This window comes from Pseudochaenichthys georgianus, chromosome 18 (genome assembly GCF_902827115.2).
Source record: "Pseudochaenichthys georgianus chromosome 18, fPseGeo1.2, whole genome shotgun sequence".
NCBI lineage: Eukaryota > Metazoa > Chordata > Actinopteri > Perciformes > Channichthyidae > Pseudochaenichthys > Pseudochaenichthys georgianus.
The window spans coordinates 3,038,534-3,051,252 of NC_047520.1; the positions used below are offsets into that span (position 1 = coordinate 3,038,534).

Consider the following 12,719-nt stretch of genomic DNA (forward strand, 5'->3'; position numbering starts at 1 on the left):
ACGCAATAAACAGATAATAGTGCAAGTAAATAAAATATAATATAATAGAAATAGTTCAGGTGTGGTCTGTGGGATGAAACTGTCCCTAAAAGGCTGGTTGTGTGTGGTTGTGTGTGTGTGTGTGTGTGTGTGTGTGTGTGTGTGTGTGTGTGTGTGTGTGTGTGTGTGTGTGTGTGTGTGTGTGTGTGTGTGTGTGTGTGTGTGTGTGTGTGTGTGTGTGTGTGTGTGTGTGTGTGTGTGTGTGTGTGTGTGTGTGTGTGTGTGTGTGTCAGAATACTTTTTGTTTTATCAAAGCAATTGATGGCAAAGTAATTGGGTTTCTTGACAGGTGCTGTATTGTAGAATTAAATACAAATAAAAAAAATTCAATTTACAAATATTTCGATAAACCTAAGTAGTTAAAGAAATGTAAATAAAAAAATAAGATAAAGTAGAAATATATATATTACCATAAAAAGATAAAATAATACTTTTTTTTATATACAAATATGTATTTAAACATAAGAATATTTAAAAGTAAGAATGTCCATTAAAGGTTCAAACAGATATTTCTATAAAAATGCAGGAAGTTGAACCTGAACGTCCGATAAAAGATACTGTGTCCGTTTCCCACCAGCCTGTTTTTAACTTCTTCATCGTCTGTTCTCCAGCTCCGCGTGCTTGGAGCGAACATGTTTCCCATATGCCCTTTTTGTTTTCCTTCCGCCTCCCTGTCGCCCACGTAATTGACTGCATTTCTTATTTATGTACTTTTCTAATCACTGTATGTACGACCTCGTGTCTGCTTCATATCGCTGCGCTCTGTGTTTTATCTGTGCGTGAATAAAATAAACTGTTTCCCCTCAGGCGCTCCGGAGCGAGCTCCAGCTGCTCGTCGTATTACAGCACGTCGGCCGCCAAGGCCCAGCTCCTGTCTCAGATGAAGGACTTCACAGATACCAGAGAGCGGGACGAGGACGACGAGCTCACCTACAAGGTAGCACACGCACACGCACACACACGCACACACACACACACACACACACACACACACACACACACACACACCATGTATACATCACTTCAGGGGACATTACATTGACTTGCATGCATTTCCTGGAGACTTATCCTAACCTTAACCAAGTCTTCACCCTAACATTAATGATCCCCCTCATGGGGACCTCCAATTTGTCCCCATAAGGGAAGCTAGTCCCCACACGTGACTATGTAAACAGATGTAGGTCCCCACAAGTATAGTAATGCTAGACCACACACACACACACACACATTCAGAATCAGAATACCTTTGTTCGTCCCACAGAGAAGTTGACATTGTTTTTGTTTTTTATACAGAATGAACTTGGAACTGACTTTTTCTCAAATTTGACAATTATCTCAGTGTAATATTTTTTTCTCAGAATTTTGACTTATTTAAAAAAAAAAAAACTTTTTACGTCAGAATTGGCTTTTTTCACAGTTTTGACTTTTTTTTACAGAACAAACTTTTTCCTCGAGATTTTTACTTTCTTTCTCAAAAATTACTTTTTTCTTAGAATTGACTTTTTCTCAAATTTGACATTTATCTCAGTGTAATACTTTTTTCTCACAATTCTGACTTATTTATAAAAAAAATACTTTTTTCCATCAGAATTGACTTTCTTTCACAGTTTTGACTTTTTTTCAAATTTGACATAATATTATTGAGTAATATTTTTTTCAGGAACTCTAAAGAATTAACTTTTTCCTCGAAATGTTGACTTTTTTTCTCAGAATTAGCTTTTTCTTAGTATTTTGACTTTTTTTAGATTCCTAACTTTTTTCTAAGAACTCACTTTTTTCTCAAATTTGACAATTATCTCCAACATTTTGACTTTTTCTCAGAATTCTGACTTATTTCTAAAAAAAAATACTTTTTCCATCAGAATTTACTTTTTTCACAGTTTTTACTTTTTTCTACAGAATTTACTTTTTCTCAATATTTTGACATTTTCTCAGATATCTGACTTTTCCTAAGAATTCTGACTTGTTTAAAAAAAAAAAAAAATGTATCGCTACAATCAGTGTTTCCCAGACAAAGTAGTTTAGTGTATTAGTTTATAGTGTCGTGGACAGTCCCCATTGTCACAAAGAAACAGTAAGTGGGGCAGCTTTAGCCAACATTGCTAATTCCCAGATGTTAGTAGACACCTTTTTAAAATCACAATACATCCACAGCATTCGATGAAGAACCTGTAAACTTCTCTGATAAGTGAACCACTACTGATGTGAAGCTGACGGCAGTGAAGCCTGTTATCTCTGGATTGGCTTGTTTTAACATTGAGTCCATGTGTGATGCAGAAACAGCTGATGGAGAGTCTGAGGAAGAAGCTGGGTGTGCTGAGGGAAGCTCAGAGAGGACTGCAGGAAGACATCAGAGCCAACGCCCAGCTGGGGGAGGAGGTGGGAATCTGCCTTTCTGTATTCTCTTTCATTTGTAACACCCATAATTAGATGTAGTCAAAGTAAGGGAACTTAAACGCACTAACAATGCAAAACGTTCAACATATTCACTGTTCAAGGATTAAAGGAGGTCTTCGTAATACTTAATGTTATGTTTGACATGTTTTCTTGATGAATTACAGTAAAAAAACTATTAAATCTACAAGAAAACAAGCAAATAATTCCCTATTTACGAAGGTGTAAGCACTGAGGGATGCAACATGTCCAAAGTGCAGGTTTTGAGTTGTGTGTGTGTGTGTGTGTGTGTGTGTGTGTGTGTGTGTGTGTGTGTGTGTGTGTGTGTGTGTGTGTGTGTGTGTGTGTGTGTGTGTGTGTGTGTGTGTGTGTGTGTGTGTGTGTGTGTGTGTGTGTGTGTGTGGTGTGTGTGTGTGTGTGTGTGTGTGTGTGTGTGTGTGTGTGTGTGTGTGTGTGTGTGTTCAGGTGGAGAGCATGGTGGTGCTGGTGTGTAAACCCAACGAGGTGGATAAGTTCCGCATGTTCATCGGAGACCTGGATAAAGTGGTGAGTCTTCTGCTGTCGCTATCCGGACGTCTGCTGAGGGTGGAGAGCACTTTGGACACTTTGGACCCCGACACGGAGCACCACGAGAGGGTGAGCAGAACACAGGAAGAGGGGGCGGTACGTGTCCCTTACTGAGGTTACACGCAGCCTTTAAAAAGCACTAGTTTAAGTGGTAAAATGATAGTATGCACAAACTAAAATAAAGCAACTTATTCAGAGACTGTGGAAGAGGAAGACGTCTTTATGGTTGTTACTTAATTCTGTTATTTTAAAGTGCTCCAGCAGTTAGAGAAAGAGAAAGGAAATGGCTTTTAATTGTATCTATAGGGAGGTGAAAAGGTAGCATTACATTGCCACCAAAAGCTGGTTGAAGAAAGGAGTTTAAAACTGATAACAAAAAGGTGAAAGTTAAGAAAGATGGAGACTAGAAAGTATAAATAATATCAGGGAACTCATGGGAGATGTCACGGGATCAGCTAGAACAGATGAGAATGATATTTGTGTAAAGAAAGAATGTAACACCCCGTCCCTCTGTCCTGCAGCTCCCCCTGCTGGAGAAGAAGCGGCAGCTCCTGCGTCAGCTGTCGGAGGCTCAGGACCTGAAGGACCACGTGGACCGCAGAGAGCAGGCCGTCAGCCGGGTGCTCGCCCGCTGCCTGACCCCCGAGCAGCACCGCGACTACAGGTACATTCAAAATGCAAAGGTTTTGTCGTCACATGCTCAAAGCTACAGTGTAGAAAATCTTCTGACCCGAGCTCCTCCAACAAGGCAACATATAGTAAAACACAAAGGAGTGCAACAAGTCTATTATGTCAATAGCATATGATATGTAGAAGAACAGAATTAAATAAGGTACATTAAGACACAATTAAATACGGTTTACTGCAGAGCTCAGGTGGTTAGCGGTCTTATGGCCTGTGGGATGAAACTGTATGTTAACGTATGCTTTGTGTTCAGACAAATCATACCATAAGCAATATCAGAATCAGGTGTATCACCAGGTTTACACGTACAAGGAATTTGACTTTAAATACAGTAAGATATAGCCGTATTTACATAGAAATAGAATGGAAAAAAATATGGACTAAATCTCGTCTTAAGTCACATATGTCCCTGCTTTGTCCTTGCCTGGCCCACGTTGAGTTTACTTTTTTGTTAGAAAAATATCACTGGTCTCCGGCTTGAGCTTCAATAATCCGGATCCATGTATTTATGATCCTCTCAAGAATGGAAGTAGTCATCACACACAGAGTAGTTGGTACAACTAGTTCCTGAACAGTGTCCTTCACATGCTGATGTACAAGAGAGGGGGTTACACAGATGCAGGAGTCTTGTCGGTAATTTTCTCTAAATCTCAAAATTCTGACTTTTTCTCAAAATTCTGACTTTTTCTGAATAATGTTAATAAAAAAAATGTTAATAATCCCTGGTCACCGGCTTGAGCTTCAACCTCAGGATCCATGTATCTGTGATCCTCTCCAGAATGGAAGTAGTCGTCACATACAGAGCATCAACTAGTTCCTGAACAGTGTCCTTCACACGCTGATATCCAAGAGAGGGAGTCACACAGTCACAAGATGGAGGAGTAGAAAGCAGTCTTCAATGTTTACTTCAGATTAGCTCCACGTCAGAAATGAGCATGCTTGATGTCTCTCTCCATAGAGGCTGAATCATCATGTTCATCACATAGCTATCATCTGCCTCAAACAGTCCTGCTCTTCTAGGTAATCAGACATCCTGTCATGTTCACAGCTGCAGTTAGGATACCTTTGTCATCATGTGGAGTCTGATATTAGACGAGGACATTCAGTATTTTCCAAACCATTTTTAACATATATTTGTATGTGTGTTTTCCCCTCTCAGTCACTTTGTGAAGATGAAGGCGGCGCTGCTGGTGGAGCAGAGGCAGCTGGAGGACAAGACTCGGCTGGGGGAGGAGCAGCTGCGGGGGCTGAGGGAGAGCCTGGGGCTGGGGCTGGGCATCGGCATGGGGATGTCCATGGGATACGGACTATACTGACAAAAAAAAAAAAGACGGTGTCGATGTTTTTAAAGGAATAGTTTGGCATTTTTGAGAAATACATCACTCATGTCTGCCACATGTCACCGTTGAATGTGTTATATTTTACAGGGGGATTGTGTGCAAGAATAAGTCTTAGCTGTGACTTCATGGAGTCTTTATGCTAAGCTAAGCTAACGGCGTTCTCGCTGTAGCCGCATATTTAGCAATCCAAAATGTCAGACTATTCCTTTAAGGATTAAAAGCTTTCCAGAAGGAGCACAGCTAAAACACACTCTGAAAGTTCTTCATCAACAAGATAACGGACTGGACTGGACTCTGCTTCACTTGATGTACTGAAATGAAACTCGTTCTAACACTACGTTGCCAAAGACATTTCCTCTGACGCTGCTTTCTGTTCTGGTGTTTTCCTTTTTCTATTTAAATCTCCTGGTTCAGAGAATTCACGGAGACTGTTGTGTGAGCTGCAGAATTATTAACTGCCAATACGTACTCTGTATTATCTACCATAGTATCATATCACTTTGTATTCTAGCTGTGGAGTTTGAGACTCCGCCGACGCGTTGTAGCCTACTGTCCCGCGATGACTGTTCATGTACAGAAGACATGTTTATAATGTAAACGATGTGTATATAGTAATTTTGTTTTTTAAACGACTGGAAATGCCTGTAAAAATTGGTTGTAAAAGATGAACGAGAAGACCGGGAAGAGATTACTGTATATGTTGACCGGGAAGAGCTTGATTAGCTCCAGTTTTTGTCGTTAGCTTGTTCAAATATTTGGTAAAGTGTATTGCCCCTAGCTAGTCCCAGTTTACATTTAAATCCTACATTGAATATTCACTTAAGACAGTATTAATAACACGTATTCCTATTCTTGTTGAGAGTTAGATTAGAAGTTCATGTCTGTGTGTTAGATATAATGCTACAGCCAGCACTTGTGTTAGCTTAGCTTAGCTTAAAGACTGGAAACAGTGAGACAGGTTGCCTCGACGACAGTATTTTAGGGCAATTGTAGGTAGAACAATTATAATTAAGAAGCAGGAGGGATAAAGTAAATATACAGAGAACAAATCAGAGCTTATAATTGTAAGTGTGTATTATTTTTTAATTCTCAAATCATACATTTGTGACTTTAATCTCATAGTTAAGCTGTTTCCAGATTTCATGCTAAGCTAACTGTAGTACGATTTTAGCTTCATGTTGAACAAAGGCATGTTTAGTAGTGTCAATCTTCTCATCTAAATCTCAGCAAGAAAGAAAATAAGTGTTTTTTCCACAAATGTCAAAGTATTCTTTTGAAAATTGAGTAAAATGTATATTATACTTTGTGCCAAAACTCAATCTAATTTTCCCCATTTTTGTGAAATGTTTGCCAAAGTCTCCAGAGCTTTAACTGGTTTCCCAAACCTCAGACATTAAAGCTTTCACCACTGCCTGTCTGAGTAAATCAAATAAAGAAACACACACAAACTGTAGCTGAACAAGAGAAGGAAGGGGAGGAAACGTGTATATTTTGGCTGTTGAAAGGTGGACTGAGGTTATGTAAAAGAAACAGACGCTTAATAATTTCCTACTTTAACAAACATGCAGTTTAAATTGTATTAAAGTTACTGTTTTACACTTGTTCTTCCACATTGTGTTCTCACATATTTCCACATATGTCCACTCGTTCGTTCTGTTTTGTACATATTCTGTGTTTTCTTGTACTATAAAAGCGATTTTCTAAGTCGACTGGAAACGTTTTTACTTGTCAAGATTGGGAAGAAAGTGGCTTGTTGAGAGTTTATTTCTACTGTTCGATGTCATTTTGATTTATTAAGGACCTTTTTTTTCTTCTTAAAACTGCATTTCAAACTGCAAAAACGCTCACGTGAGAACGAGTACCATAAATAATAATAATAGTATTTTAAACACGTTTCAAGTCTCCTGTTGTGATTTGTATCCTACTCGGTTATAATGGTTTCTTTTTGCTGATTTCGGACCCAAATGTTCTTCTTGAGGGAGGGGGGTGGGTTTTTTTCATTTGATGGGACATTAAGTAGTTGAGGGCAGATTAAGGGCTGATGGATGAAGAGTGGAGTCAGCAGCTCCGCAGGAGAGATGTGGTGAGGAGGGTCATTAAAGAGAAGCATATTTACACTTAAATGTACACAACTGTATTAATGTAGTGTATTTCTAACTGTGTGTCCATAAAGGGTTATAGTAACCATAAAGGATGCAAGTAAAACAGCCATACATATGTCTAAATAGCAGTGGTTGCAGTCTTTTTAGGGGCGGAGGTCATGGGAAGACGTGATCAATCAGGGCTAAAGTCATAACCACCCAGGATAACATAACGCCTTGTCAGCACATTTTGACTGTTAACTTCAGGATTTTCTCTCCACGACATGTTCCACTTTTCCTCCGGAAGTGACTTGGTTCAATGCCCACAGTTGACCACGAGGTGTCGCCATTTAACTGTCTTTATCCTATAGAAGCAGTCCATCACGACCACATTATTACAGCAAAACACTAATGTTTTTTATTAAAGGTCCCATGTCATGCTTTTCTGGTTATTACCCGGCCGTCCCCTTGTGTGTTATGTAGCTTGTTATGCATGTAAACGGTCTGCAGAGTCACACACCCTCAAAGTACACCCTGTAGGGCAGGGGTGTCAAACTCAATTTCATCGCGGGCCACATCAGCATTATGGTTGCACTCAAAGGGCCGGTTGTAACTTTAATACTATATAGAAATACATATATAAATATATCATATATATAAAATAATGTATTATATTATATTACATCATTGCCTCTGCATTGGATTATCATCGGATAGGGTAATAACTTCATAATTAACTACGTCTGAAAGCAGAAGTCTAGGGCAAATAATTGCAAGTCTCTTCAGTGCGTATGTCCCAAAATAGTTTAAAAAGAAAAGCCAAATTCTGGAGAAAAAAGAAATAGAAGTGACAATTTGAAATAAAAATCTAATTCTGAGAAAAAGGAATTCTATGAAAAAAATGCATATTTTGAAGAAAAAAAGGCAAATTCTGAGAAAAAAAGTCATATTTGAGATGCATTGTGGGACATGTAGTTTATGGGCAACATGCTTCTGTAGCATGTAACCGTATAATAAACATATTATATTCTTTGCAAGCTCTTGTGAGGCCACATAAAATGAAGTCGCGGGCCGAATGTGGCCCCCGGGCCTTGAGTTTGACACCCCTGCTGTAGGGAGTAAAACTCTTAACACAGTAAGACCTGTCTATGCTGCCCCAGAACAAGCCGTTTAGGACAGAGTGAATACACATACTATACAGAGATGCTGTATGAGAAACCAATGTGAGTTTTGAACATTGCACAATATACATTTATTTTAGTAGACCTCAACAATGGAATTGGGCCATTCTACAGAAAAGGTGGAATCTGGGTGATACAAATCTGCTGAAATATATTCCTTCTAAAAACATCTAAAACCTGTTGAATAGCAATAACTCTTAACTTGATGAATCCACAACAAGTAGAGCTTAAAATATTTTTATTATTTTTATACTTTATACAAAGCTTATTTGTATAGGAATGCCACTGGTGTTACGTGTTACCAGGAAGAAGAATAACACCACTGACAATTTGGAGAAAACACTACCATTTTGGCTGCAATGTGTCAGACCAAATGTGGCTTCAGTCAATATCAAAATCGTTTAACTCTTCAATACAATACATTTTCCCATTCAAATGTTCACCCCTAGGGCTATGCAATGAGTAACACTAATGACAGACTTGAAAGACGCATGCAACATTTGAAGATAAAATGACACCTTTAACAAACAAAGTAAGAAGTATCAGACTTATGTCTTTGTCCACTGCACTGCCTCAAATAATCTCTTGTTACAGGAGGCACTTCAGAGACAGTACATTATTTCAAAAATAAAAGCGTTTTGTGTAGCAGTAACACCAATGACGTAATTTTGGGTGACTGACATTTATTTGATATTATTAATAATAATTAGCGTTTTTTTTCCTACCATTTCAGTGTTATATTTAATGCTTGTAATGTTATGTACATATACATTTGATTTATTTATTGAAAAAAAAATCTACTACAGGCTCCACTTCCATGTATGATCAAAGTGACAAGGCAGTTCCTTGAACTTGACATTTTAAATAAATTGCAGTTTACGTATAAAACAATTTTTTATTTATTTTTTATTTAGTACCATTGCAAAGACAATCTCTATTTATTCAACATATATAATGAATGTGAGTATTAGGTCAACGTCATGTATTTTGGTGTCTGCAAAAGTAAGTGACAGCACTTCCACCTTTTCCGTAGAATGACCCAATTATGATCAGTAGAAATGGCCATGACATGGGACCTTTAAATTATTTACATCTATTGAATAACTTATTTATTCTCTTGTGATATGAATACCACACATTTATTTTGTTGTATGCTATTTAACTCCCCTTGACAAAGTCATGTGTATTTTATTGCAGTAAAAATATAAGAGATTACCGATTAGTCGAACTGCTCCATTGACCCATATGGAGAAGCATTGATAGCTCTTGACTCGACTAACATTCCTGGTGTGCAGATTAACACGTCAATGCAGCTGTGATGAGTCCGCTAACCGGAAAAGGAGAGATTTGACCTTCAACATAAAACGTACAATGTGACATCTCGGAAGAAAAGAGGAACGATTTAATGTAACGTAGAGGACAAACATGTAGGTATACAATTAAGATCTAACTGTTCAATTATAGAAGAAAAATGCCGGTTGCAGCAAATATGTTGTACTTTAAATTCATAATCTACCAAACAATTAGGTAAACCTTAACCGGAAGTTGTAGCTATTCTATCTAACTTGACGCTAGCTTTTGCAGTTTTAAGTCGCAAAACACCACGTACTGCGGGCAATTTCCATCTAGTTCGTTATTTGTTGCACCTTACCAACATAATATTAAACTATGGTTTCTCATACGTGATTTCCTACCCTTTGAAAGCTGTTTTTGGTCGGAGGATGACGCAGGATTTCTGCAAAGCTTCAAGTTTACATTGATGCAGGATTTCTGCAAAGCTTCAAGTTTACATTGGCTACTGTTGACATAATCAGTTAGAAGACGACAAATCCGAGTCACAAGACTTCTTCCGAGCTTCCTTCTTTCAGGTAAAAAACAACCCATTTTCTACCATTATTCCTTCCTTATTTATAAAATACATGTAAAGTGGGTCGAGCGTGTTGACAATTAACGTAAGTAAGTACGTAAGACCAACGGTTATTTTTGTCAGTTTGTCACCACAGTGACGGCTTAAGCTAACGTTAGGCTAGTTATCTTCTTTTCTCTATTGTTCTATTAATAAAACGAAGAATAGTGGCGGACATTGTTGCGAAAAAAGTTCCCTGTAACTGGAGCTGCTGGCATCATTGGCTATGATGCATTGGTGCACTTAAGTAATTAAGTACATTTAATCAACTATTGTACTTTAGTACAATTTTGAAGTACTTGTACTTTTTTGCTGTTTTGTACTTCTACCTCGCTATAATTGAGAGGTAAATAGTGTACTTTTACTCAACTAAGTGTATTTAATGTCTTTATCGGAGGTGGGAGAAGTACTCAGATCTTGTGTAAAAGTCATGGTAAAAGTAGAAGTATCAGAGTGTAGGAATACTCTGTTACAGTAGAAGTCCTGCATTAAAAATGTCACTCAAGTAAAAATACAAAAGTATCAGCATCAAAATATGGTTAAAGTACCAAAAGTAGTGATTGCGCAGATTGGTCCATTTCAGAGTAATATATATGATATGTTTTATAATGATTGATCATGAAAGTGTTCTCAAAGCTGGTGCAGGTGCAGCTAGTCTGAAGTACTTTGTAGACTGCAGGGTAGCTGGTGGATTTACTCCTGGTGGAACTAAAGTCTGATTTAACACTTGATTATATTTCACATCATTAATCCAAATCTCAATGGAGACCATTTACCTCTGAATTGTAGTGGAGTAGAGGTACAGAGTAGCATAACATAGAAACACTCAAGTAAAGTACAAGTACCTCTAAATTGTACTTAAGTACAGTACTCTAGTGAACGTTACTTCACACCCCCGTTGATATGACCCTGATGAAACGGCAGAGGATGTGTGTTAACCGGACTCTTGTCGTGTTGTAAACAGGATTAGAAGAGATGGAAAACGCTGGTTTCCGCAGCGGGAGCTTTGACAGCCTTCATAACCCCAGCGAAGATGATGATGACGAGATGGTGGACATTGCAGGAGCCACACTAGACTTCTCTGCCACGGAGGATGACCCTCCACTCGGCTCAGGTAACAGAGATGGGTCCAGAGACAGCGTGGGGAGGGGCCGGGGGTTAAACCTGGGTTTGACCATATATTCAAAGCATCTCTGGCTCAAACCCAGCTGCTGATCCTTCTTGATGTCATACCTCCTCTTTGATAGGCCCTCATATCCTGCTCTTTCCGATCGACTATCTGAAACAGCCATTACACGACATCACAATCAACGTGTGTGTGTGTGCGTGCGTGCGTGCGTGCGTGCGTGTGTGTGCGCGTGTGTGCGCGCGCGTGTGTGTGTGCGTGTGTGTGTGTGCGTGTGTGTGTGTGTGTGTGTCACATGCTTTGAGTGAGTCATGGTCACACATCTGATGAATCAGTCACTGCGTGTTCCTTCTCTCACACACTTTATGGATTTGCTTTGGTTTGACTTCACCTCTGAAACGAAGACCATTCAAGTGAGTCACTTTGCTTCTGCCGCCCTCTGAGTTCCTGCACCGCCCGGATCCTGATGGCGTCGTCATGTCGCTGACCTGATCGTACAACAAGCTAACAAAAAACGGAAGTGACTTATCGTTTGACTGTGCTGCAGTGAGACGATGTATCTCACGCTAATGGCTGCTTTGCTTGTGTATCATCATGGTGTCCGTTTAAGACCTCACTTCGCTTATTGGAAGCAACACAAAGAAGTGACGACTTAATCAAATGTGATCACAACATAATATGAAAACAACTGGAAGAACAAATAGTTATGAGGAACAATGAATGTACACAAAACTGATCCAAAGATTCAAAGGCCGTATTTGAAAGTAACACCCACGGCAAGATGACTTTAAACCTTCAGGGCGATGCAGCGCGTGTGAAGCGACGACACATAATCGCCAGGCAGTGATTTGAGCTGCCTGGTTACCACTGAGGTCACGGTGACATCACCAGACAGGAAGTAAGTCTGGAGACGAGCTTTCTGTCTGAATGGAAGAAGCTTCTCGGGGTCAGCTTTCTTTAAAACCGACAACCATGTATTTTAAAATAGTTTGTGAAAGAGAATCCTCCCCGTCTGAGGCTGCGGCCCCACGAGGACGAATTAGGTCGTTTGCGTTACCGTTTAGTGTCATATAGACCGTTCAGCCACACGAGGACGACCGAATACGGCACTAAACGACTGAGGAAACGACAACGGGTCCCAAGGTGGATAGAAATGCATACGCCACTCTCTGGGGGGTCAAACAGCTCCGTGTGTGCGCCCTATACGGACATTTTCAGATCACTGATAGTGATTGCGCAATAGCCCCGCCTCTCCCCACCTCTTCTGCTCACCTCCGCTTACCCCGCGCCAGTGCTGAAGTGTTTCGCCACCAACAACAATGGCGGATCGCAGAGTTGCTATCGTGCTCCGGACGCTATTGACCATGCTACAGTTGTTTGTGCAACATCTACAGCAATAAT

The 12,719-nt window shown here is 39.5% G+C and overlaps 2 protein-coding genes across 2 annotated transcripts in view; both read left to right on the plus strand.

The window, feature by feature from the left end:
* Positions 1 to 6,917, plus strand: part of shroom4 (shroom family member 4) — a 29,138-nt gene extending 22,221 nt beyond the window's left edge. Inside the window, exons 7-11 of the mRNA XM_034105524.1 lie at positions 847 to 976; positions 2,317 to 2,418; positions 2,899 to 3,069; positions 3,522 to 3,664; positions 4,844 to 6,917. Of these exons, the coding sequence (XP_033961415.1) occupies positions 847 to 976; positions 2,317 to 2,418; positions 2,899 to 3,069; positions 3,522 to 3,664; positions 4,844 to 5,000 (703 nt within the window). The 3' untranslated portion in view covers positions 5,001 to 6,917. The remainder of the gene's footprint in view (positions 1 to 846; positions 977 to 2,316; positions 2,419 to 2,898; positions 3,070 to 3,521; positions 3,665 to 4,843) is intronic.
* Positions 6,918 to 9,839: 2,922 nt separating this feature from the next.
* The window catches only part of clcn5b (chloride channel, voltage-sensitive 5b), a 32,734-nt gene continuing 29,854 nt past the window's right edge, over positions 9,840 to 12,719 (plus strand). Inside the window, exons 1-2 of the mRNA XM_034106546.2 lie at positions 9,840 to 10,154; positions 11,157 to 11,306. Of these exons, the coding sequence (XP_033962437.1) occupies positions 11,168 to 11,306 (139 nt within the window). The 5' untranslated portion in view covers positions 9,840 to 10,154; positions 11,157 to 11,167. The remainder of the gene's footprint in view (positions 10,155 to 11,156; positions 11,307 to 12,719) is intronic.